This window comes from Natrix helvetica (genome assembly GCF_964273705.1).
Source record: "Natrix helvetica genome assembly, chromosome: 3".
Classification (NCBI taxonomy): domain Eukaryota; kingdom Metazoa; phylum Chordata; class Lepidosauria; order Squamata; family Natricidae; genus Natrix; species Natrix helvetica.
In genome coordinates this window covers 29,629,028-29,656,141 of record NC_138549.1, presented here as the reverse complement: position 1 = coordinate 29,656,141, position 27,114 = coordinate 29,629,028, and the positions used below count along the sequence as shown (strand labels likewise).

Sequence of the window (27,114 nt, the reverse complement as noted above, 5' to 3'; positions counted from 1 at the left end):
AAGTACTTACTAGAATATAAGCCCTACTGAATTCAAATTACATAGCGTATGAATCCACAGTTGGCTGATCTTTATGTTGCCTGTCAAGTGAATATTTTTTGCTACTAGTAATTATTGCTCAAAAACCAACCTGTAAGATAGAACAGAGGAAATATTTTCAGTTTTGTTTTATTATAACATCTGCAACTACAGCTTATTCATCCCCAAAAAGGCAAAGAAAAAAAAATATTCCAAACCCTTTAAAAATGCCTACACTTTTTATTTTAAAAAATAAAAACTACCTAGTATACCATTACTGCTAACAGCACTTGAAAAAGGGTGCATTGTATAAGGACATCCTACTGTAACGTTTGTGGCTGCCAGACCTGTTCTTCTTTTTCCTCTTCTGCTGCTTTGGTCTTAGGTTTCAAAGAGTTTATTAAAGGCTGTTCCAATTTCTAAAACCATGTCAGAGGCTGTCATGGACCGTCCAAATTTCTGAAATGCTTGGTTGTTGCACTGCCTTGTAAGTGAACATGCTCCAAATGCAGCCACTAGAAAGGGATTTTGACTAAAACAGAAACAAGAATCGCAATTAAATCTGAAATGAGCATCACTATGCTCTGCCACCACCCCCTCCCGGAGCACAAACCCACCAACAAATCGTTACTAGCTCTTAGGCCAGTGCAAATAGGACAGTAAGAACATTGAAAAGAATAAGAATGATGGATCTCATTTGCCCACCAGATCAGAGTTAAAATATGCTAAATATCCCAGACATGTATGTCCAACTGTGGGCTAAAATGCAAGTAACAATAAAAATAACATCCAGAACCAGGTGAGGATTTCTCAAAGGGAAAAGGGCTAAAATTGATACGGTAAAATTAATGTATTTAACAGTTGTATTTTCAGTTCGTGCCTGATGATTTTGGCAAACAGTTGCACCAAACATTTCAATATTAGCCATGATGCTGGGTCTATCAGCCGCTAATAGAAATGTATTCATTTGTTTATATATCAAATTTAGAAACCTCCCATTTTCTTCACAGAGCGGCTCTGGACGGTGTAATTTGGACATGTGCTGAATTGTTCTATAAAGCAGGGGTGGTATTCACTTCCTTTCCCTACCGGTTCACAAATGTGAGTGCATGCGCTTGGCCTTCCGCACATGCGCTTTGATCGCGCGCGTGGCTTGCATACTTGTGCGTGACTTGAAAATGTGCCTAACTAGGATGGCATAGAGCTGGGGTGGGTGGGCAGGCCCACCTGCGATTTCCACTACTGGTTTGGGTGAGCTGGTCCGAAACAGCTGAATACCACCTGCTATAAAGGTACCTTCAAAAGAAGCTGATCAGAATGCATGACATGGCTTACCCATTCGTTTTTTCTGGTCCCGCAAGAAAGGCCCAGTGTGCTAGGACTCCTAGGGACCCAGAGAGGATGTCTCCTTGACCCCCACACCTCCTGCTGCTTCCTTCATGGCTACATACAAGCACTGTAACACAAAAAATGAAAGGAACTCAATCTTTATTGAGCAAGAGCTGTGGGAGAATTGAAAAAAATGTAGATTTGAAATGGAGCAAGCATTATATCTTTACTTACAAAGTTCATTTTTTAAAGTATGACCAGAACTGAATATAACTAAATTGTTAACAGAAAATTATGGTATTTTATAAGATTAATATTTAAACAGCTATATTTTTATATTTGCCTTATTGCATTAACCTCAAAGGTTTAAGACAAGAACATCTTTAGCAACAGCAATTTTTATTTAATAGTTTCACTATAAATTTTCAAACAGCTCTGATGGCTAATCAGTCTATATTTTAAAATCATAAAATACCGTGCTAATGTTGGAATGGTGACATTTTTAACGTAATACGGTAGTCAGCCTTTGACCCATGACTAGCAAAATAACCTGTTAGTACTTCCTTTAATTTTGATATATTAGATGCATGCACCTGCATTTGGTTTTATTTTCCTATAGCATCTATCCATATAGGGGAAAAAATGTTTACATTTATAAAATATTTGCTCTGTGCTTCTTTCGTATACCTTTTTCTCCATCTGAAATGAGGTCTCGTTCGCCTTTCTGAACAATTGTCAAATTCCCCAAGGCTTGGCTGAGCCTTAACAGGCAACCATGATAATCATTGTTATCTACAGGATCTCTAAGCTAGAGAAGAGCAAAGGGGGAAATCACACAGAATTAAGGGTAGCAAGTAATGAGGAAAAGGGTTAACTTCCATTCATACCGTTTAAAAACGTTTATGTTATGAAATGTTCGTAACAACTAGTCTCCATCAGCCATACAACAGATATTGCCATATTTGTAACAAGTCTTACTATGTCTCACTTGATTTGTTTACAAGCAATCTGCACTTATTTGTGCAGAAGTAAATGGAGGTATATAAAAGAAGGGATACAAAAAATCCAGTCAAAGTAAGTCCCAGACCTTGGAAGGGTTTGTTTTGGAAGATTTTAACTTATGGAATTTATGGAACAACAGCTGATGACCTCTTTCTATCGGTCCACCATAGCAAGTGTCCTCACATATTGCATTATAGTATAGTATGCTGGCTTAATAGCTGCAGACAGGAAGGCCCTACAGAGAGTGACCAATTCAGCACAAGAAACCACTGGTTGCCCTCTAACATCACTGGATGACATCGCCAGGTCTCGCTCCTTTAGCAGAGTAAGGAAGATACTCAGAGATGATTCACACCCTGGTCAGTGTCTCTTTGCACTTCTACCATCGGGCAGAAGACATCAAAGTATAGCCAGCACAACAAATAGGTCTAGAAATAGTTTCTATCCTTGGGCTGTCAGACTTTTAAATACAACCACAATCCATGCAAGCGCGGGAATGTATGACTAGTTTTTTCTTTTTCTTTCTTTTTTCGTTTCCGCTATAATTTTGCACCAGTGAGGCTAAAACCAATTCCGTTGCATTTATTTTGTACAATGACAATAAAGACTATATTACCATGTAATCTTAAAAAAAAGAAAATAAGATCTCCCCGGATAATTCTTTCAAAAGAAAATAAATAAGACCCTGTCTTATTTTCAGGAAAACACGGTAGCATGAAGCTTTCTTTCTAAGATACAAGCAATGATTGCAAAACAAAAAGTCATTCTCAAACAAGAGACAGTTGCATTTGACCTTGATGAGATAATGCTAATCATCATGTAGGAAAGTATGAAGAAGTGCTAGAACAGGGGTGTCAAACTCAAGTTGTCATGGTGGCGTCACATGATGTATCGTGACTTTTTTCCCCATTGCTGAACCGGGCTTGGGTGTGGCCAGTGCATGACACATCTGGCCCGAGTGACAGCCCTGTGCTAGAAGATTGACCAAACTACTTGAAGATGGATGGTAACTTAGTTTTTTTTAATCCTATTGCACAGAATGCAGTGGGTGCATGGAGGCATCTTCTCTCAATTCTTCTTGAACTCAAACTTAACCTAGCCAGCTAGAGTTGTGATCTATTGCCTCTATAGTTAGTTCTCACTTACTGACTGCCTCATTCAGTTACTGTTGTTAAAATGCTGCTGAAAAAATAATTTTACAGCCAATGACCACACATTTATGACTGAACAGTATCCCTCAGACTGTGATCACTATAGTCAGCACACATTGCCCTGTGCTTGACCTCGTTTTTCTTTTTTTTCATAAAACAGAGATTGGAGAGGAAAGGATTACAAGAGGATAAGGCAGCACACAATAAGGCATATATAGGCTGTTTGCGAACAAGGGGCTGCTTGCACCACTGCATTCCTTTCAATGTGCATTCTCAATTGTGTGCCTGCCTACTCTCTTAATCCCTTCTTTTTCAATAAATTTAAATACAAACATTAATTCCCTTCTTGTTGATTATCCAATGCCCAGATGAATATTCCAAAGGGCAGGGGAATGGGAAAAGGAATGTGAAAAAGGAAAGCACAGTTATGGACACATGATTTCCCACTTAGCGTCAGCTTTGCTTAACAAGAGATCTGACCATCCCAATTATGGTCATTAAATGAGGACTACTTGTGTATCTATAGAGATTGTAGATATCTATAGGTAGACAAATAACTACAAATATGATATATATGGACTTTGTCAAAAGCTGCCTTTTCAATGTTCACTACATATGTGTTTATTAAATAAAGAAGCACTGTATGTACTTGTATGCACTGATAATTGCTAATAATTGCATTATTCTTTGGGTGTCATTACAGTATGATGAACTCTTGATCCCTCACCTGGTTGACAGTCTAGTAATCTATGTTTTAAAAGCCTAAATTGGGCTAAAATCAAGCCTATTTAATTAATTATTGAAGTTCTACATTAGTAATATTAAATGTAATTTGGATTTGGCGTACCTTCCCTCCTTGAACTATAATTAAGAACTGTATGGACTTACCATTGCCTCATAGAGTCTGCTAAATTCCATAGCATTTGGAGTAAGAATAGCTCGAGGATAACCCTGAATAAGAGAAGGCTGTTGGGCAATGAGCCATAAACCATCCTGCATGGGACAATAAGAGGAAACATTTAATGACAGGTACAAAATTGTTTAACCAAATCAATATGATGATCATACTTACAGCATCAATTATAATAGGAATTCCTTTGACCTTGGATTTTTCTATAATGCCCTATTTGTGGGAAAAAAATTAAAAACTTTAAATCAAACATAACATTGATTTGGAAAACGCAATTATTTTTCTCCTTTTGCAAAAAAGTAATACATTTTAAATGAAAGGCAACTTCAACATTTTAAATAAAACTTAAAAGTAAAACTTACACCATTCCAAATAATAAAGCACCTCTTCTAAAAAGCACATTGTATGTTCTGTATCACATTTATTGCTCTTACCATTTTCCTTTCTCTTCCATAATATTTTCACCAAAAATATGTTCACATACAGCTTCGCACTTACATTTAGTGAATCTATTGAAGACTTCCCACACATTTAAAAGCACATATTAAAAACGCATGCAAAGCTAATACAAATAGCTTTTTAAGATAAAAGCGAACTGTGAATATTTAAGCATAATAATCCCATTCGTTAGAAGAGAATATATATGTAGCTCATTACCCAAGCAGGTAACATCATCGGTGTGAGTATGTAGCTTGCTCCCTGTTTATACACAGTAGGCTTCCCTGCCAATTTTGGTAGGAGTGATTATTGTTTGCTGCTTGATCGCTTGCCTGATTTATGCTTATGCTTATCCATGCTTATCTAGATGTTGGCTGCTGAAGAGGATGTGTTGTGGTCTTCTTGTTTCCTTCTTAGCTTTATTATCTCTTGAATGTGTGCAAATATGTTGCTTATTGGTGTTCATGGATACGCTCTGCTACTCTTCTGCCTGCCTGTCTTATTTATTTATTTATTTATTTATTTATTTATTTATTTATTTATTTATTTATTTATTTATTTATATTTGGTGCTTCTAGACCGCCCCCTCTCCCAGAAGGGACTCGGGGCGGTGTACAGTCCATAGAGAATATCACAAAATACAATAAAAAAGCGAAATATGTACAGTTTGGAGGAGGTTAAAATGCAATTAAAAGAACTGTACAAGCTAATATAAATATAAATTTTAAATCCCTAAAACAGACACCACAAATTAAAAAACCCCTAAGATAGCCAGATAATAATACATTTGCCAGGAGGGACAGATTGTAATTATGCCAGGCCTGCTAATCGGAACAGGTGAGTCTTCAATTTTTGCCGGAAGGAGCGGAGGTCAGAAGTGGTTCTAATGTCGGGGGGGAGGTCATTCCAGAGGGTTGGGCCCATCACAGAGAAGGCCCTACCCCTTGGTGTCGCCCGTTGGCATTGCCTAGTGGACGGCACCAGGAGAAGTCCCTCCCTGTGTGAGCGAATTGGCCGCAGGGATGTATGTGGGAGGATGTGATCCCGCAAGTAACTAGGTCCCGTGCCATGGAGCGCTTTAAAGATGGTAATCAGCACCTTGAAACGCACCCGAAAAACCACAGGTAGCCAGTGCAGCTCGCGCAGGAGAGGTGTTACGTGGGAGTACCTCGTACTCCCCATCACAGCCCGCGCGGCTGCGTTCTGAACTAACTGCAGTCTCCGGGCGCGTCCCAAGGGCAGCCCCATGTAGAGAGCGTTGCAGTAATCCAGGCGGGACGTCACCAGCGCATGAGTGACCGTGCGTAGGGCATCCCGGTCCAGTAGGGGGCGCAATTGGCGCACCAGGCGAACCTGGTGGAACGCCCCCCCTCGCCACGGCTGCCACATGGTCATCCATTGACAGCCGGGCATCAAGGAGGATGCCCAAATTGCGCGCCCGTTCCACAGGGGGCAATTGTTCACCCCCTATGGCCAGCGATGGAATCAGCTGGCTGAACCGAGGTGCCGGTAGCCACAGCCACTCGGTCTTGGAGGGGTTGAGTTTAAGTCTGTTGTCCCCCATCCAGACCCCGACGGCTTCCAAGCACCGGGACATCACTTCGACAGCCTCGTTGGGGTGGTTTGGGGTTGAAATATACAGCTGAGTATCATCAGCGTAGAGGTGATACTCAACCCCAAAACCACGGATGATCTCACCCAGCGGCTTCACATATGTGTTGAACAGGAGAGGCGAGAGGACCGACCCCTGTGGCACTCCACAAGTGAGTGGCCTCGGGGTCGACCTCTGTCCCCCTGTCAACACACATTGCCTCCGGTCGGAGAGGTAGGAGCCGAACCACCGCAAAACGGTACCTCCAACTCCTATCCCCTCCAACCGGCGCAATAGGATACCATGGTCGATGGTATCAAAAGCCGCCGAGAGGTCTAATAGGACCAGGATAGAGGAACAACCTCTATCTCTGGCCCTCCAGAGATCATCAACCAACGCGACCAAGGCTGTCTCTGTGCTGTGCCCGGGTCGGAAGCCGGACTGGCGTGAGTCTAGATACTCGGATTCGTCAAGGTGTCGTGGAAACTGCTCCGCCACCACATTCTCAACAACCTTCGCTAGAAACGGAAGGTTGGAGACTGGACGATAGTTAGCTAGCTCCATTGGGTCGAATGAAGGCCTCTTAAGTAAGGGCCTCACCACCGCCTCCTTCAAGGCGGTTGGTAAGGATCCCTCACCCAATGAGGCATTCACCAGGCCCAGAAGCCAGCCTCGGGTCACCTCCCAAGATGCCAGTACCAACCAGGAGGGACACGGGTCCATTAAACATGTGGTGGGTCGCAGCCGTCCACGCAACCTATCCAAATCCTATCTTATTTTCTTTTGACTCACAAAATATGGCTTGGGCTTTGCCTTCGGAATGCCCCTAGGTCAGTGAATGGAGCTCTGCATGGCTGGAGAGGGGGGTTGCTCGAGCAGCTGTTCCACTTCCCGCTCGTGTACCTCCCAGCCTCACGATGCCCTGGCCCAACTTTCCCTGCACAGCCAGGGCACCACCGCTGCCGCCACCCCAGCATGGTTTTTTCTGCGGCTTCCAAACCACGGAGATAGGCTGCCGAGTCAGAAAAAGCCATGCTGGGATGGCAGCAGCAGTGGTGCCCTGGCTCTGCAGGGAGAGTTGGGCTAGGGCATCGTGAGGCTGGGAGGCGTGCGAGCAGGGAGTGGAACAGCCGATTGCGCAACCCCTCTCCAGCCGTGCAGAGCGCCATTCACTGACCTAGGGACATTCCAAAGGCGCCAAACCATGGGAGGGCGAACAGGCACTCACACGGCTTGACGGTACCCCTAGGTCAGTGAATGGCGCTGTGCCTGGCTGGAAAGGGGGCTTGCTGGGTGGCTGCTCATGAGTCACTTCATGGCTGCTGTGTTGCACTGCTGCGACAGTGCAACATAGCTGTTCGCCCCTGAGGCTATGCCCGGCTCTTCTGGAGCCTGCTTGCAAGAGAGCAGCCGCCCGGGAACCCCCCTCTCCAGCTGGGCACAGAGCTGCTCACCGACCTAGTGGTATCCCGAAGGCGCCAAGCAACGCAAGTGCCTTCCCCCCCCCCCCCGGTTCCCGCAGCTTGGTGCCTTCGGGATACCGCTAGGTCGGTGAGTGGCGCTCTGTCTGGCTGATGGGTTTGTCCAGGGGGCTTATTTTCAGGGGAGGGCTTTTATTTTTGCACACCCAAAAAATGTGGCATGGCCTTATTTTCAGGACATGTCATATTTGGGGAAACACGGTAGTGACTATTAGTTTTTATTTATTTTATTTTTATTTATTTGTTTGTCAAACGTGTACACTATAACAAGTATAAGTATAAACACGGACATGAACAAGGTAAATGAGTACAAATAAATGGGGACAGTAGGACAGGGACGGAAGGCACGCTGGTGCGCTTATGCCCGCCCCCTTTTCGGACCTCTTAGGAATTGGGTGATGTCCATAGTAGACAGTTTAAGGTTTTTGCACTGAAGAAACTGACTTTATTGGGAATTGTTGAAGAAGAATGCAAAGGTGTTTTTTTTCTTCAAAAGGCAGATGGACTGTTTTTTTTCTTGAGGAAGAAGCTTCTCATCCAAGAAGCTTTATCAGTTCTGATGAAGGGGGAGTGGAAGATTAGCTGTTAGCACTCTCTGAGAACTGTTTAGTCCACTTGGGGATTATGTGGACTTTGCTGTCTTCAAAAGAATGACATAAGGCTTCTGTCTTAGTAAAACATACCACATGGGAAATTTTTTTCTCCTTTCAAGAAAAGCTCAGGAGGACTCTCAACCAACACAACATACATATACACTTTAAACCCAAGAATACACTAAGGCAGAAGCTTGTCCACCCCAAGGATAAAACATTCCAATACCAACTGAGCAATGTGATATAGGCAATACCATGCAGTAAAACACATTCAGGCCTGTACATTGGTGAAACAAAACAGCAATTTCACAAGCGGATGGCATAACATGGGAAATTAAACTCAACATGACAAGATTCAGCGGTCCATCTGCATTTGAAAGACAAAGGTCATTTGTTTGAAGTCTACATTTTGGATAGAGACCATTGGTTTGAAAGAGGGGTAAAAGAATTCATGTGTTAAAATTGAATACCCCTCCCACAACAGAGGAAGAGGAACAAGACACCACCTATCTCCAGTATATAAGAAAAGGAGGTAGTGACAGGTTTTATTTTCCTGGGCTCCAAGATCACCACAGATGGGGACTGCAGCCAAAAAATTAAAAGACACTGGCTCCTGGGGAGGAAACTATGGCAAATATAGACAGCATACTAAAAAGCAGAGATATCACCCTGCAAACAAAAGTGCGTATAGTCAAGGCTATGGTTTTCCCAGTTGCAATGTATGGCTGTGAAGGTTGAACCATAAGAAAGCCCGAGCGCCAAAGAATTGAGGCCTTTGAACTATGGTGCTAGAGAAGACTCCTGTGAGTCCCTTGGACTGAAAGGCGATCAAGATGGTCAGTCCTAGAGGAGATCAACCCTGACTGCTCTTTAGAAATCCAGATCCTGAAGATGAAACTCAAGTACTTTGGCCACCTAATGAGAAGGAAGGACTCACTGAAGAGCCTAATGCTGGGAAAGATTGAGGGCAAAAGAAGAAGGGGACGACAGATAATGAGGTGGTCAGATAGAGTCACCAAAGCAGTAGGCATGAGCTTAAATGGACTCCAGAGAATGGTGGTGGACAGGAAAGCATGGAGGAGTGTTGTTCATGGGGTCGCAATGGGTTGGACACGACTTCACAACAACAACAAATCTCAAGTATACAATGCAGCCCTTGCACCAGTTTCAAGAAGATTCCACAACCAATTGCACCCTTATTCAGGTAAGCCTGAGGGCATAGATAATTCCCCAAGTAGCCTCAATAGCTGTCGGAGAGTGCTAACAATCAGATGACTGCAAAGAAATACAATTCTTCTATCTTTCCCCCCCACCATCCTATCAGAACATATCCTTCCATCCCCCCCACCATCCAGTCTCAATTGTTTCAATACCTATCCTTCCATCACCCACCCACCCGGTCATCAGAACTGATGAAGCTTCTTGGATGAGAAGTGAAATGTTCTTTCTTCTTCGTCAAAGAAAATACAGTCCAGTTGCCTTTTGAAGAAAAAACAACCTTTGAATTCTTCTTCAACAATACCCAATAAAGCCACTTTCCACATGTTGCAATTCTTGTAGTGCCATGATACAGGCATTCACAATCTTGAGCAACAGGTGTTACTAGAAGTTTATTAAATGGAGCCCTATGGGCAGGCAACTTTTATTTTGGCATTCATGCTTTCTCAGCTAACATTAGTGTAACAAGAAAAATATATTTGAAATAAATACTTAACACCATAGCATGCATGTGGGTATACAGGCAGAGGGAGTATAAATTTCATGTTTATTTTATAGAAACCATTAACTATGAATTGGTCCCCAGAAATTAGCCAGTGCCTGGGTTTCAAATGTGTGTAACAGCATGCTTGTAGAAGCCACAAATAAATACAGGTTGTTTTAACAATTTCTATTTCAACTAGCTTTTACAACTTGCAAGCCACGCAACTTTGGTTACATTTCTGAAATAGCATAAAATATTAGAAATAAATAGTAATAAAGCTGATACTCTCTTTTTAAAAATAACAATTAACAGTAGCCGGACAATGTACTAGTAATACCTTAAGAAATCCAAGTTACCTTGGCATGTTCAAGTAATAAATCATCTCTTCCCAAACCTGGTCCAATGACAACTGAGTGAAGTCGTGGTAACCAGCTTTCTACCTCACGCACAGCATCGGGGCTGTCACTAAAAAGAAACAGCAAACAGTGCAAATTAAAAAATCACCCTTCCAGTTTACCACTATACCATTTTCCTTCCTATGCATCTACTAGTAGCATGTACAGAAATTTTCCTGAAAATACAGATTACCACATTCATATGATTAAAAATGTTAACATCCAGTACTTTTGAAAAACAATTGGGATATCAATTTATTCCTATGGAAGAAGCACGATGCACTGCAATAGAATAAGAGAGGTGGGGCTAGAGAATACATTCTGCATCTCATAAGAGCCGCTCCCAATATTACACTTGTAAAGAACTATATTCTGGTTAACCGTATTGATTTTCACATGAAAACTGAACCCTTCCCAGTACGTTTCACATTTTAAAGTGGTTATTACCTATCAAGTCCTTCAAAACAGAGGATCTGGTTATCTGAGTGACAATCTGTCTTTCTTAGTTTCTACCCATCCCATATAATTAACCCCCAAGCTCATTTAATATTTACACTGTAAGGCACATGCATTTAAAAGGTAAAGGTTCCCCTCGCATATATGTGCTAGTTGTTCCTGACTCTAGGGGGCGGTGCTCATCTCCGTTTCAAAGCTGAAGAGACAGCGCTGTCTGAAGTCATCTCTGAGGTCATGTGGCTGGCATGACTAAACACCCAAGGCTCATGGAACGCTGTTACCTTCCCACCAAAATGGTCCCTATTTTTCTACTTGCATTTTTACATGCTTTAGAACTGCTAGGTTGGCAGAAGCTGGGACAAGTAATGGGAGCTCACTCCATTACGCAGCCCTAGGGATTCAAATCGCTGAACTGCTGACCTTTCTGATTGACAAGCTCAGTGTCTTAGCCACTGAGCCACTGCTTCCTTAAATCCCACATGCATTTAGCTATACTTAATTCTTGAAATTTTCAGGCATTGCTGAAAATCTTTTACAGCATTATATTTAACTATTTGTTAAAGCATTACATTTTGCTTTAACAAATGGGGGGGGGGGGGGGTGTCTGATTTATAGTTTGAATTCAGCCTGAACAAAAATCCAAGTAGTGAGTTATCAGCATTTGTGGGAGAAAAGAGTTACCCTGTTTTGGCTACCCTTTTTCAGGGTTTAACAGAGTTTCTCAAACTTGGAAACTTTAAGATGTGTGGCCCAAGTCCTATAATTCCCCAACCAACCAGTGCTAGCTGGGCCATTCTGGCAGTTGGTCTATACCAGTGGTGAGATTCCAAAGTTTTTACTACCAGTTTTGTGGGCGTGGCTTTATGGGCATGGCATGGCTTGATGGGCGTGGCGGTAAAAATCTCCATTTTCTCCCGATCAGCTGGGACTCGGGAAGCAGAGAATAGATGTGGGGCAGGGCCAGTTAGAGGTGGTATTTACTGAAGTACTTCTCTGAAGTACTCAAAATTTCTGCTACCAGTTCTCCAGAACTGGTTAGAACCTGTTTAATACCACCTCTGATCTATACATTTTAAAATTGTCAAGTTTGAGGATACTATTTTAAGTGACTTCAGAAAGCAACCTCTAGTTTCTGAAGCAATCAAACGTCTACATGCCTTTAAGAAACTGTGTGAAAGGAAAAAAAACAGATATCTCAATATAATTTTCTGAAATGATCCTAATTTCAGCAAGATAAAACTTACTGTTGTTAAAAATGAAGGCATGCATGTGACACATAAGAAACACTTGCATAAATAATTTTGAATATTACTCTGTTAATTCTAGGCACAAAGATTTCATCTCACCAACCTGAAGCTCTTAAGACAGATGCAAAAGACAACTGGCTGGTATGATGATATGAATATGCCACTAAAAATTATGAGTTGGAATTAACTTTTTTCAGTTAAGACCCTGAGTTATATAGCAGCTGGCGAAGTATGTACTTTTTCACATCCAAAGAAAGACAGAATACTTACAGAACTGGATGAACTATAAGCTCCGGACTGTAAGATTTTATTACAGTTGCTGCATCTTTGGTACAAAATACATGTGATAGGTCTGCTCCCTAAAAAAATGAACATATTTACAATCATTAGCAACATTTAACATTTCTGAAAACTACGTTTTTTCTCTCTTGATTTCATGCTGAAATTCAATATTCTCAGGTTTCTCTTTCCTTTCTATTTCCCAATCTTAAATAAAAGAAGTAAATCTCACTAATTTTAATTAAAAAAAAACTCTACTCCAGATTAGAAATAAATATTTCTATCTTTAAAAGCCAATATCTAAAACTCCTTTACTTTATTAATAATAAAAGAATATATTGAAGTTAGATGTGAATATAGAAGGGCAGTTTCTCCCTATGAAGTTTGCAATGCAGCCAATAAAAAAATGAAATACACTCCTGAACTAACTTGTTATAAATACAGGTGGTCCTAGACTTATGACGACAACTGAGCCCCCAATTTTTGTTGTTAAGTAAATTTTTCCCCATTCTTGCTACAGTTGTTAAGTGAATTACGGCAGTTGTTAAATTAGTAACACGGTTGTTAAATAAATCTGGTTTTGCTTGTGAGAAGGTTGAAGAAGTTGATCACGTGGCCCAGAACACCACAAATGTCATAAATATGAGTCAGTTGCCAAATGTCTGAATTTTTACCATGGGACCATGGAATGCTGCAATGGTTACAACTGTGAAAAAAAAACAGTCATAAGTCACTCTTTTCAGTGCCATTGTAACTTTTGAACGGTCACCAAATGAACTAAACTGAACTGAATCAAGCATCCAATTATGGTCCAACTGTATGGTCCAATTATATGACTCTTCTGATTTAATTGATAACTAAATCCTTATCCCTCTCCTGTGCATGGTGTTTTATGTAAACGTCAGAAGCTTTCTTCTTCTTCTTGGCATAGTGCCCCTGGACCTCTTGCCAAATTTATGAAGTAACCAATCAGGGCCAGAAGTTCACCAAGTAATCAAATTTGAATAGGTTAGAATACCCAGTTCATCTTGAATAAATTAAATTCTCCAATCCAGCAAGAAATTCAAGCTTCATTCATGATTAATGAGCAACTTTAGTCATTACTATTTCCAAAATTTCCAATACCATTGCACACACTTATGTAACCAACATCTACATTTGATGATCCAAATGGATATTAAAATTTATCGATGCAATGACCTACATAAAAAGGTAAAGGTTCCCTGCGCACATATGTGCTAGTGGTTCCTGATTCTAGGGCGTTTCATAGCCAAATAGCCAGCGCTGTCCGAAGACATGGTCCTGTGGCCGGCATAACTAAACGCTGAAGTTGCACGGAACGCCTTCCCACCAAAGTGGTCCTTATTTTTCTACTTGCATTTTTACATGCTTTCGAACTACTAGGTTGGCAGAAGTTGGGACAAGTAACGGGAGCTACCTCTGTTATGCGGCGCTAAGGATTCAGGCTGCAAACCTTTTTGATCGACAAGCTCAGCGTCTTAACCACTGAGATACCCTAATGACCTACATAGTTACTATCAACATACTAAAATCTCAGTTTGCTGAATAAATTAGACATTTAACCAATACAAAACTATCATTTTTGTCTATTATTGGGAACAGAGTTCAGCACTCTTTTTAAATAGTTCGACTATGTGTTTAACTCTATGGAATAAAGAACATTATCATTAATTGTACTCCATGCAAATGTCAGAAGAAACATACCACTTTAAGAGCAGAAATTGCAGCAAAATATGGTGCTCCTGTATACCTGAATATGAAAAAAAAAACAAAACACCAGGAAATATATACTTCGTTAAAATGTGATGGTGAACTTGTACCACAATGTGTTCATGTGATATATGAAAGTGGAAACATCACATCACTTTAATCAATATATTTCTACTGATATTTTCTTGACATAATACTTTTGTCAACTATAGTAAATCTAACATTGCACTGCCTTTTCACACTATTAACATTGTACAATATGCAGTCAGTTTAACATAAATTATTTATATTCACTTTTGAACATCAAATGTAGAATGCAATAAGAACACCCTAAATTACTGATTATCATATATTTTAGTGAATATACACACAAAATAGAATCTAATTAATAATAGTTCATGTACCATATAATTTTAAACTAAAATTTTAGTAAATTTTAATATTTCATACTTTCCCTTTGTTTGTGCTATTAATATATATACCCCAAAAACATTTCTGCATTTTCTTAACAATATTGCTTTTTATGAGATACTAATTTACATAATAAATTTCAGAACTGCAGTCAGATGATGATTCTTAAAGATCCAAACAGAACTCTTATGTAGCTTTCACTGATTTAACTGGCTAACATTGTACTAATTATAAATAGGATACACATTTATCACTCCATTTTGTTTGTGTGTTCCAATATTTCTTTTAATGAACTTAGTGAAAATTCACCACTTACACAGACTAAAAAGGGCCATTATCAAAATTATCACTCTAATTTTCTAGTGATTAAAAATGGAGTCATATTCCAACAGTGAAGAAATATGGAAGCGATCAGGCCAATGTATTTTTTCCTTTCTGACATTTTCTCCAGACTAAAATGTAACATTTAATTAAAGCAGTAACCTTTCTAGTTAGATTCAAGCTACATTTGCAACATATTGCTTGACAGTAATATCTACTGTATATTTGGAACATACAAAAGAAAGGTGCCCTTGATATACCTCTAAAGGCTAAAGCATGAATTCGCTATGATACCTTAACTGAAAATTAACACCATGTCTATGCCCCACAGGTATGTAATAGCAATATTTGTTGTTTTATTTGAAGACTACTTCCATGCAAGAAAAAAAAACTTGTAAAATAGAAAAATAATTAATTTTCTGTGAAAATGGCACAAATAACTATGAAGAGTAAAATGATTGATATTAAAATGATACAAGTAAAAAAACAAAGATAAACACTAATGTCTGAGATAGAATAGTACCAATACATATTTGTACATTTTTATTTAACTTACTCTTGGCATCCTCCAACAATTCCTATTCTTCCATCTTGGCCTTTGTGTTTTTTGGCAGTTAAAGGTGGAATAACATTTCGCACCAATTGAAATATATTTTCCATTTCCTTTATAGAATGTGTTTTGTGAACTGAAAAAGATCTCTCTATAACTGAAAAAAAATAAGGACATTTAAATAAATATTACAAATATAAACTTTTAAGATTAGTATGTTAAAAGTATGTATTCACAGATCAGAATTTGTTTCTAAAGAAATTGCCGTGCTAAAGTATTTGTATTGTAAACATATTTTAACAAACCAAATTCCACATAATCTTAACAAACAACAGTGTACTATGCATGTTTTTGTTTATCAGCCTGAATAAACCACACTTATTCCCCACTCCCCAAAACAAATAAAATCACCAATCTTCTAACAGATATAAAAACATTTCTAGTTCAGTTCGGCAAATCAATTATTTTAGTCTTCCACATCTAGGCGTCAGTTTCCCAATTCTTTACTTGGATCTGGTCACACATACTTGGAAGCACAACAAATCTCTTAAGAAAAGACATATATTTTATCCTGAGAGACCTCACTCACTATGAAACAGAGGTGTGCAAAATGTACTGCATACTCTAAACATATTGATCTAAGTATTTCATGTTGAACAATCAAGTTCCCGCTTGTCTATTAATGATTTCCAAGATGTAGTATGTAGTATATTGGGAGGAAATGCTAATGAGAAAAAAATGGAGATGTCTTAACTGTAACCTAAACATTCTCTTATAAGGAGCTCCAGGCAGCTGATTTTACATAAATCAATTTATGAAGCCAAATTTTACTTGTTGCATGCCAACTACCTGAAATAACACTGTTGCTCTGAAGAACCCAGACTAACCAGATGTACAATCTGTATTGACTTCTATCTTATGCATTAGATTGCAAAGAGAAAATGATACAACTGACTAAAAACATTCCTTAAGAGATAAATGCTAATTCAATAGTTAGGCTCACAAATCATGTTAACTTTTCTTGTACTGAATAAGTAATGGTGGTGTGGTTCACTTGTGAATTGGTGAATCTGTGAAGTGAGCTGGGTTGAGAGAACAACTGGCTTTTATGCCTAAGGCATCCAGCTGGCTTTTATGCCTAAGGCAAGACTAGAAACCTAGTTTCCAGGCCACTATCTTAATCACTACACCAAACTAGTATTTTTACATTGTACTTGTACAATGAAGCTTACTAACCAATCATAAGGCATTCTACAACTTCAGAATGAAACTGAACCTTAATGGAGGCTTCACTAAAAGAGAATATATATAGGGTTGAACTGGAGAGTCCTCTAAGTTTGATTGTTTCCATGTAGACATTTCAGAACCCAACTAGATAACATCATCAGTGCAAATAGGTGTGGGGTTTGCTCCCTCCTCACCTCACCAAAACTGGCAGGGCAAGTGACTATATATAAATAGTAAATAAAGTCCATATTAACTCACACTGATGATGCTACCTAATATCAAGGTACTGAAACATCTGCAAGCAAACAAACAAAACCAGAGAACCACAAAAACTCCACAATTAATGGAGGCTCAAAATTGATTTAAATCAAATACATAGAGCTGGATTCAGTTGCAGTTACCTCTAGTCCTGAAGAACATCGGCACAGTGAGCTATGAGAGTTGTTCTAAAACCAGTTTTCAAATTCTGTTCCATAGCAGGTTGGAATAAGATGGTAAGTAACTTGTGCACTGCCAAAAATCTTCTAGACCTCTATGGGTGGAAATATTAAGCATATCCTAACATGCACAATTTCCAAGGGTAACAACTAAATACAATAGGATTTGCAAGCATCCTTTTCACGTTTCCTCCATTCAATCTCCAGCAAACCCTGTGATATGCAAGGTCCCACAGGGAATGTGCTGAGGGGGAGGGGGATTCCTGACACTGCAGGCTACAAATTCCATATTCCCCTACTTAAAACTTTGTTCACTGTATTACCGTGCAACTATGCGAAACGTATTGTGCATGAAAGCAGCTTTTGGAGCATCCTAACAGCTGCTTTATCATGTAAATTTAGTAACCAGGAAGTGCTTTCAGAGTTACCTAAATAACTGTGCAATTCTTCCAGCACTAATAACCATGTATGGCTGGAAGAGCATCAAATTTGCCAAGGCAAATTCTGACAATCAGTGCTAATAGTTTATAAGAAGCAATTAATCTGAAAGATTTTAATGCTTAATGAAGTCACAAAGCCCTCAAATGAAGAATAGGATATTTGGGGGAGGTAGAACTGAGGAGGTTAAGTGAAAGAAATGTGCTATTGGCTGCTATTGCCAGGTGTTGCTATTTACGAACAAAAAACATTCTTCTCCCATCTAATACTGGGAAGGGTTGATGAAACCCTTCTTTCTGCTATAAGCCATGATTTTTTAAAAGTTTTAAACAAGTCACTTTTTAATATGTCACTGTATTCTGCAATTACTTATACCCGTGATGGCAAACCTATGGCACCAATGCCAGTGGTGGCAGGCAGAGCCCTCTCTGTGGGCATGCACCTTGTCGCCATCTGGTCTTCTGGTTTCCGGCATGCGCAGGTCAGTGGTGGGTTCCTGCCGGATTGCACTGGATCACGCGCTCCCTTTCGGCGCTGAACCCGGAAGTACGTTCTTGCCCCGCCCCTGGCGACGGGACGACGCTTTCCTGCGCTCCACCAGCTCGGCTGGGACCGGAGACGTTTCCTCAGCGGAGCGGAGCGCCTGAAAGGGACGCAGGCTCAGCCTGCCAGGCTGCCACCCCTCCACTGAAGACATTGCTGAGCAGAGAAACGTCTCCGGTCCCAGCCGAGCTGGTGGAGCGCAGGCAAGCGTCGTCCCGTCGCCAGGGGTGGGGCAAGAACGTACTTCCGGGTTCAGCGCCGAAAGGGAGCGCGCGATCCGGTGCGATCCGGCAGGAACCCACCACTGGCGCAGGTGCACCGGCCAGCTGATCATGTGTGCTGCAGCCCCAGAAACCCGAAGATCAGCTGGCCGGTGCACACATGCCAGCTGGCCTTCGAGTTCCCAGGGCTCTGACATGCACATGCGCATTCCAGTTTGGGCACTCAGCGCCAAAAAGGTTTGTCATCACTGACTTATACAGTTTGCTTGTAGTGTTTAAGTAGTCCATTTTGATTCTACTAAAGATATGTCAAATTATTTTAAATATTTAATTCCAGAAATTTACAAGCACCGAATATCTACCTACATGGATTTTACTATCAGTATATAGAATTTCATTTTAAACATCTAAAATGATAACTTACTGTTCTACATCTTCAAAAATGCTGAACTATGTGAGCTGCACATTACAATGATGTATTCCAAAGGAATGCTCAAGAAAAGCATAACTTTAAATAAACTCCGTGTCTACAGAAACATTTTTATTCTCAGAGCATGGTTCATTTTTTAAAACAAACCTTATACCAAGTATAATTTCTCAGATTTTTAGAAAGATGCACAATTATGTGCACAAAACTTATTTAGTACTGTAGATCCATGTATCATGAATGCAAGAGAATGAAGTACCTATGGGTGGAGATAATGTTGTCATAGAATTATAGTTAAAATTTTCTCCATACGATCGGTGATTTGATCTTTGCGAAGGATTACTTGGTACAAACTGGGATCTTTGTGATACTGTGGAAGAGATTCCTGCTAACATCTGTCCCAACATCTGCAACATCTGAAGCTCCCTGGCATGCTCTGCTTCACGTCGTTTGTCTTCAATTTTAAGCCGCTGTTCTTCATATTTATAAAACTTCTCTTCAGTATCCATACTTTGTTGCAAAAACTTTTCCATCATTTTGTCCAGTGTTAAATTTGCATGTCGCTTTTTTGATCTTTTAGCCTGAGATAATAATGGTGGTTCATTGGTGTGAGCATTAATTTGTTTAAAACCTAAAAACAAAAGCAAGGTGATTTTAATAAAGAATAGAAGTAATAAAAAGTGTCCCTAAAATGTCATATTCATCTATGTACCATTCCAAATAGTCATTAATAATAGTATAATACCTTGTGCACTATAGTCTACTCTAATATATTCTTCATAGAAATTAACTGAGTGCAGTTTATAAAATATTACCCCATAATCAATCAGTCTTTCAGATTCTGTAAGGATATTCTGATTTTGAGGGAAAATCTCTAAAAATGTGCTTATTTTAATCACAATACCAGTGTTCAGTGGTTTACAACACAACTCTAATAGCACTTCCACTCCAGATAATTACCATCAGCCTATTTCCTGCTTTTAGAGATATATTACGACTGTAACTATACATATTGTCTTTGATATAACTTCTGTGTAAAAAAATGTGTGAACTATCAGCCTTAAGTCTGTCAATTTATGAAGCCAGAATTAGGTAAAATAAAAAACACAGAATAGAAAACCACTGTTGCTTTGTATGAATAATTTTCTAAAAATGTTTGCGGAAAATAGCATTAATAAATATGCAATACTGTTCCTTTTACACAGAATTTGTCTAAAAGGCCTATCAAAAATTAACCTGAGGGGTAAATGGGTATTAAAACTGAGGATAAAGAGTATGCTTTTATATTGTGGATTTTCCATCCTTCAATAAAATAAATGGATCAAAAGTTCACTGGGATCCCAAGTCAAGTCAGATTTCTTCATGGATAATGAATGTGACAGTGACCTCAGGAATGTGAAGTGTATTGTTTAGAGAATTCAAGACAGATATTTCCAAGGTGTTACATCGTTTTTTTGACTCCCTGTTGCTGGGTAACATTTTAATATGCAGTTGGCTTATACAGGGCAAGGATTCTTTCTGGTTAAGTTAAATGAAGTGTTTATATGGTTAATAGGGATTCATTTTAAAATGAAGTGGTTATTATAAAAATGAAATTTACTAACATTTACTGTTAACCAGCCTTTGTGTAGGTAGTTAATTAAAACCTTTTCAGTGAAAAGAAAGGGAGGATTCTCTGAATGATTCATGCTCTAAATTGTGTGATTAGGTAAGGCTCCTTATCTTCTAGATTTCTTCAACATATTGCACCATATCTACTATCTCTCTCAATGTGACAAGTGGGGCAGAAATCCAACTCAATTGGGAATGACAGCTTTGAAATGCTAATTTAATCAAGGACTTGAAAGAAAGGTGACAAGAGCTATGCTGAGCCTTTTTCTTAAGATCTCTGATAGACAAAGGTGGGACTGAGAATACAACAGAGAAAATATGTTTACGGAGTGCAATCTTTGGCATATTTCACTTTTAAGCCAACCTCACAGAGCACAACAGAGGTTTCTGTAATCCCTGGCAACTTTTAAGATTTGTGGATTTTAACTCTCAGAATTCCCAGCCAGCATTAACTTCACCCTCTTAAAGTTGCAAAGTTTGAGAAACACTGCTCTCAATGGAAATCCATAATGACCTATATATATATGCCCATCTATAAATAATCAGTGGTGGGATTCAGCCAGTTCGCACCACTTCGGGAGAACTGATTGTTAACTTTCTGAGCAGTTTGGTGAACTGTTGGAAGAAATCATTAGGGCAGAGAACCAGTTGTTAAATTACTTGATGCCACCACTGTATATAACTATCTATATCTATATCTATAAGTATAAGTATATAGATATGTATGTATGTATGTAAATACACACACACACAATCCATTCATGCCCATGCTCAATGCAACTGTTTCTGGGCAAGCAACAAAAGATTGCAACCTCACAGTCTGCAGTCAGCAAACACAAGAGTGAGTGCAAGACCTTAACTAAGGTAAGGGAAACATCTCACCCACAACCAATTAAGTACCAGCTGGAAATATAAGAGACATAAGAATACAAAGATCCTTTGCCCCCCCCCCTTCCTTTTTTTCAGCATAGTAACTCACTTTCGGCAGGTGGTAGCGGGATGGCGAAGGGTGGGCATTCCACTTTGATGGCGTGGTCGGCGTAAGAAGAGCACTCGCCCGAGTCGTCCTGGAAGTTGTCCGGCGGGGAAGACTCCAGCTCGCCACCATCCTCGTCTTCCTCCTTGTCTTCGTCGTCTTCGTCCTCGTCGTCCTGCTCCTCCGGGTCCGCTTGGCGGCTGTTGCGGAAGCCGCTCTGTCTGGCGGAAGGGGGCGCGGCGAGCACCATGGCGGGCTGGTGGTGGCTTTCGTCTCCGACCGCCGCCGTCGCCGCCACCACCATCACCCCCGCGGGGGTCAGAGGCCGCTCGGCCACCCCGTGCCCATCCAGGCCGTGCCCGCCTTGCCTGCAGCTGAGAATGCGGTCCATCTCTTCGTAATATTTGCAGATCTTGCGGGCGTGCCCGTTCTTCTTGAGCCCTTCGCGGGCCTGGTAGTACTGGCGCTTGAGGCCCTTGATGCGGATGCGGCACTGCTCCGGGGTGCGTTCAAAGCCCAGCTCGGCCAGGCGGCAGGCCACGTCCCGGTACACATGGCTGTTGCGAAAGTTGCCGTCCAGCGCGCTCTGCACGTCCGCCTCCCCCCAGATCTCCAGCAGCGCCCGCGTCTCCAGGTCCGACCAAAGGAAGCCCCGCGTGTTGGTGATCATCCTCCTGCCCACCCAGCCGGGGGCCGCAATGGCCGCGCCCGCCCGGGCAGGGAGGCGAGGAGCGCGGCCGGCCGGCAGAGAAACGGGCGGGGGAGTGGGAGGGGGCGGCGGGGACCGCGAGCGAGAGGGGGGGATCAACGCCCACCGCGCCGCCCGGCCACTCCACCCTCTGCGCGGGTTGCCGGCGGCGGCAGAGACCCCGGCGTTGCGCCGGGCCCCCTCCTCATCCCTTCGCGGCCGCCCCCGCCCCCGCCCGCTCGGCCCCGAGCAAAACTTTCCCCACGCCGCCGGGCTGCTGCCGGACCCCGCCGTGGCGGCTTCGGTTGGAGGCGGCTGGCGCAGGCCTGGCCTTTCAGCCGCCGATGCGGTGGCCGCTCCCTCGCCTCGGACTGCGGGAGCACGGGAGCAGCGGCGGTGGCGGCGCTTGGCGGGCCGATTGCCGGTTCATCGCCTCACTTGCCCGGCGGCTTAGGGGATAACCCGGCGGAGGTGGCGGTATGAGGTCGGCGCCGAAGAGAAGCTCTGAGCCGGCCGCCTCCTCCTCCTCCTCCTCCTCCCCCGCTCCGGAGGGCCCAAGCCAGCCCGGCGTCACCGCGCATTGCACTCGGTCCCCCTCCCCTCCGTGCGCGCACACCAGTCAGTCACCAAGTTCACGCACAAAGCGGCGGAGTCTCGGGGGTCACAACTTCAACCGCGGAGACGGAGCGGGCTAAGACAATGCGCCTCGCGCGAGGTCTCGCCCCCCCTACACTCCTCCATCCCCAAAACAAGGATGGCTCCCTCGGGGTCCGGTTCCGACCGACGGATCTAAACCCTACGGCGGTAAGGAAGAAAATGGAATTTGGGACCCAGATCCACCAAGAAGCCCGCAGCAGTCCTTAAACCCTGCCTCCCTCGACCAGACTGCCTTTCTGCAAATAAAGGGGGCGTGCAATGTACGGCTACAGAATAAAAGGGGGGGGGAAATACAGACACTCCACTAACGTGCCCCAAACAAGGTCGATCCGCTCCAAAAGAAAACACACGCCATTTAGATCCACGGTAGTTTTCCGAATAAAAGCTAGTTTTCAATCAAAGTCCAAATGATTGTGTTATCTTTGCGGGCATTTTTTTTTTCATCAGGACCGCTTATAAAGAACAACACACCATAGAAATACCGTTTCATTTCAAAAATACTGGATAGAATTGCTTAAACCGCAGTTCAGTGAACAAATCACCACTGAAGTCATGCATACACGCCAAACCCTAAATTGTGTTTTGCAAAGCACGTTGGCTGAGACCGCAGAAGACACTACATGCAAACAATACATATTTTGGTTCCAAGTGTTATGCAACCCGAACGATGGATCTCAGGCGAATTTGCCACGCCTCCGCCGAAAGCAGTTGGAGAGATGGTCCATCTGGCTTCTCTCACCATTCTACTTGCGCACACATTATTCGGATAAGCGGCGCTAGAAAACATCTCAAGCATCTAAAACGTGGATCTGTCCTTGAAAAGCCAATTCACTGCCAGCGAAATGACATATGGCACAATGTTCATTAGAGCAAATCCGGGCACAGGTACTAAAAAATAAACAAACTACGCCTAACGCAAAACCAAGATCAATTGAATCCCACTGCTACCGAGTGGCCCTTTCATGATCTCGAAACAAATCGATCGGTTTTTACTTTGTAGCTTTTTACTTTTCATTTCAAGTGTAACTAAGGCTAAGAACTTTTTTTTTTTGGCCGTAAAAATTTCCCCGCGATTTTGCAGAGGAAAGATTGTGGGGTGGCCTTCATCCCTTAATGGGAACATTTGCTTTTTTAATTATTATTATTACTCTGCCTTTAAATAATGCCCAAATGGATCCACTTCTCGGTGCGCTCCGCGGTAAAACTCCACGCACGGTCTACATACTGCTGAGTAATCATCACTGAACTCAATGGCGCTTACTTCTGAGTAAACACGAGGTGTCAAAGCAAGTTTCTTTCTCACGCTCACACACCGCCTCCCATTCTTTTAAGGGTGCTCTATAAAGCAAGGGAGGCGAGATGTAGACAGTTCGAGAATGCAAGCTGTCCCAGGCAACCTCGTACAACATGACTCCAGGTGACTTAATTGGAAACAGGCAGTGCTTTTGGCGTGCTATGCATCCATTGCTTGCAGCAGCCGACGCGTAAAAGGTACGCGTTACGCACGTGAGATAAAACACTCCAAAGAAGCTTCGTACCTTTTCCATATTGCAGCCAGAATATAATCAGCGCCGAGGCCAATGCTACAGTTACGTAAGCGCCCCTTCCCCAAATCATTCCCGCGGAGAAAAGCGCCAACTGGGTCCTCCTCGGCTATCCCGCGCCCCCGCCAGGTTTGCTGGCTCTGCGCTCCGCTCCTGCTTACCTCGCCACCAAGCGGGGCTCGCACCACCTCCTGCCAACCACACAAGCGAGCGGCTGACACAAACCATCGGCGCTCCTTCCGGGTGGACAGCCCAGCCGCGGTAATGGGAACCCACAGGCCGCCCTCTTCCCGCCCTCTCCTTCCGCAAGAGCACCGCCCACTGAAAAGCCAATCGTAGGTCCTTTCTTTCATTGATTGACATCCCCGGAAAGTTGATGGGTAAAGCAGCGCGATTTTAGGTGCAGGGTTATTATTATTTTTCTTAGATATGAACCAAGCTCTTTATTTTAAAAGATATGGTGTTAAAACATAAAAAGGAGTACGTTGAACAGTATACTGTTCAAGCTATATACTGTATATCAATTCAGTATATAGCTTGAACAGTATATGCTCTGCTCCTCCCCTTTTCTATTTAAAGGGAAGAGATACAAAAGGGATCACCAGTTAGGATCACCTAACTCTTTAATCCTTTTTTTAAAAAATATATATTTTTGTTCATAAAGAATTGAGCTTTTATATGCTCACTAACGCTAACTCCATTTCCGTGCTTTAGATTTTAATGGCAAGTTATTTCCAATTAATTTTGTTTGCAATTCCAATCTTTTAAAGCAATATTTAGCTCCAGTACAGGAATAACTGGTTTATATGACATAGTTATGAACTATAATAGCTTAATAACAACTATTTTAATCATGTGACTGACCTATATTGTAATTAAGTTACTAGGTTCAGACACACGCACACAAACAACAGATCCAATCGGGGTTGGTCACCTGGCCAGAGGTTTAATCTTCCAAGCTTTTGGGTTCCTTTTGGAGCCCATCCCCACGGAACCTCTTTCTAGCACAGCGGTCACCAACTGGTAGTCCGTGTGGTGCTGGTGGTGTGTTAGAAAATTTTGGTGGTCTGCAGAATTTTTTTAATATTGCAGTAAATCAGGGGTCCTCAAACTACGCCCCGGGAGCCAGATACATTAATTTATTTATTTATTTATTAAATTTCTAGACCGCCCCCTCTCCCCGGAGGGACTCGGGGCGGTGTACAGGAATAAATTTAAAACATACAGACAAACATACACATAGGTAAAAATCACATTAAACAATCCCTGTACAATTTATAAAAATTAAAAAAGAGACCTTAAAACCAATCTTAAAAATTTAAAAATAGAACTGAGGTGGGATAGGTGGAATTAGGCCAAGCCGGCTAGCTGGAATAGGTGGGTTTTAAGTTTCTGACGGAAGGAGCGGAGATCCGTAGTCACTCTAATGTCGGGGGGGGGAGGTCATTCCAGAGGGTCGGGCCCATCACAGAGAAGGCCCTTCCCCTAGGCATCGCCCGCTGGCACAGCCTAGTGGACGGCACCCAGAGGAGTCCCTCTCTGTGTGAGCGAATCGGCTGGAGGGATGTATGGGGCAGGATATGATCCCGCAAATAACTAGGTCCTGTGCCATGGAGCGCCTTAAAAATGATGGTCAACACTTTGAAGGAATAACATGCAATGAACATTTGTGTTGCTGCAGAGAGTCTTTCCCTTCAGGGTCTTTTTTTGTGGGTTGGAGGCAGGGAGAAATTCTGACTTGGGGTCTGCTTCAGCCTCCTGGTGCGGGGCTTTGGGCGAAGGCTGGAGGGAAGTGCAGCTGGTGACAAAGAGCCGGAGGGCCTTGTTCCAGTGGAACTGGCTCACCAACTCAGCCCGCTGAGCCTCCAGGCGCCGGTTCCTGGCCTTGCACTCCCTCAGGTCTTCCCTCTGCTTGGAAAGCCTATGCTCATAGTCCTCAGTGAGGTGCTTCTGCTGCGCCTCCTTCTCATTCAGATCCAATTTGAACTGAGCTGCTTTGCCAACTCTCTTATGGTGACTACTTAGCTCCAACAACTGCTTCCTGTTGAGGCCTTAAGGAGCCTGGGTGGGGAGGCGAGGTGAGGCTGGGAGGGGAGGGGTGAGTAGAGGCCGACAAGGCGCCCCTTCATGTGAGAGACATCAAGTTGGCTACACCTACCCAGTCACATGACCACCTAGCCACACCCACCCAGCTGGTCATTAGGCAGATCATATTAGTTGTCCGTGGGATTTAAAATTATGAATTTAGTGGTCCCTGAGGCCCAAAGGTTGGTGACCCCTGTTCTAGCAGAATGTTTCCTGAGGATGGGCTCCAGCACAAGTCAGAAAGCTCAGAAGACTAAACCTCTGATCACGGTGACCGACCCAGATTAGATCATGCAACATTATTCTGGGAGGTGTATATTTTCCTTCATTCGTAACAAACACAGATGTTCACCATGGTTTGACACAAGGCTGTGGGAAATTTGGCCATGAGGTTAATTATGATTGAGCATTGCCCAGAGTCATATTTTTTGAGATAAGTGACTATATAAATATAATAAACAAACAAACAAACAAACAAACAAACTGTAAAGCACAGTTATTCTGGTTTTTTTTGTATGTTTTCCACTGTTTGTTTAAAACCTTGTTCCCCAACCCCCGGGCCGCGGACCGGTGCCGGTCCGTGGATCAATCGGCACCGGGCCACCCGAGGAACTTCAAATCATTTCACTGTGGCGGCCGGCCGAGGCGCAGAGCA

The 27,114-nt window shown here is 42.3% G+C and overlaps 1 protein-coding gene across 2 annotated transcripts; it reads right to left on the bottom strand.

The window, feature by feature from the left end:
• Positions 1 to 152: 152 nt before the first annotated feature.
• Positions 153 to 24,648, bottom strand: NAXD (NAD(P)HX dehydratase). 2 transcript variants are annotated; one of them, XM_081947080.1, is made up of 11 exons: positions 24,536 to 24,648; positions 19,158 to 19,529; positions 15,612 to 15,762; positions 14,318 to 14,363; positions 12,584 to 12,672; positions 10,572 to 10,680; positions 4,573 to 4,623; positions 4,389 to 4,493; positions 2,035 to 2,155; positions 1,354 to 1,474; positions 153 to 550 (listed from the first exon to the last, which is right to left on the bottom strand). In XM_081947080.1, exons 1-11 carry the CDS (start codon positions 24,600 to 24,602, stop codon positions 400 to 402), a joined length of 1,383 nt encoding a protein of 460 aa, XP_081803206.1. In that variant the 5' UTR covers positions 24,603 to 24,648; the 3' UTR covers positions 153 to 399. The 2 variants fall into 2 exon arrangements, with proteins under 2 accessions (XP_081803206.1, XP_081803205.1); XM_081947079.1 differs by lacking the exon at positions 24,536 to 24,648 and adding an exon at positions 21,489 to 24,321.
• Positions 24,649 to 27,114: the final 2,466 nt, after the last annotated feature.

Coding starts and splice junctions, on each gene's coding strand:
- NAXD (XM_081947079.1), bottom strand. CDS start 22,155: ATGATCACCAACACGCGGGGCTTCCTTTGGTCGGACCTGGAGACGCGG. Junction 19,530..21,488: donor CCCGCTACCACCTGCCGAAA/GTGAGTTACTAT, acceptor TTTTGTTTTTAG/GTTTTAAACAAATTAATGCT. Junction 4,494..4,572: donor TTCCTATTATAATTGATGCT/GTAAGTATGATC, acceptor TGTCCCATGCAG/GATGGTTTATGGCTCATTGC.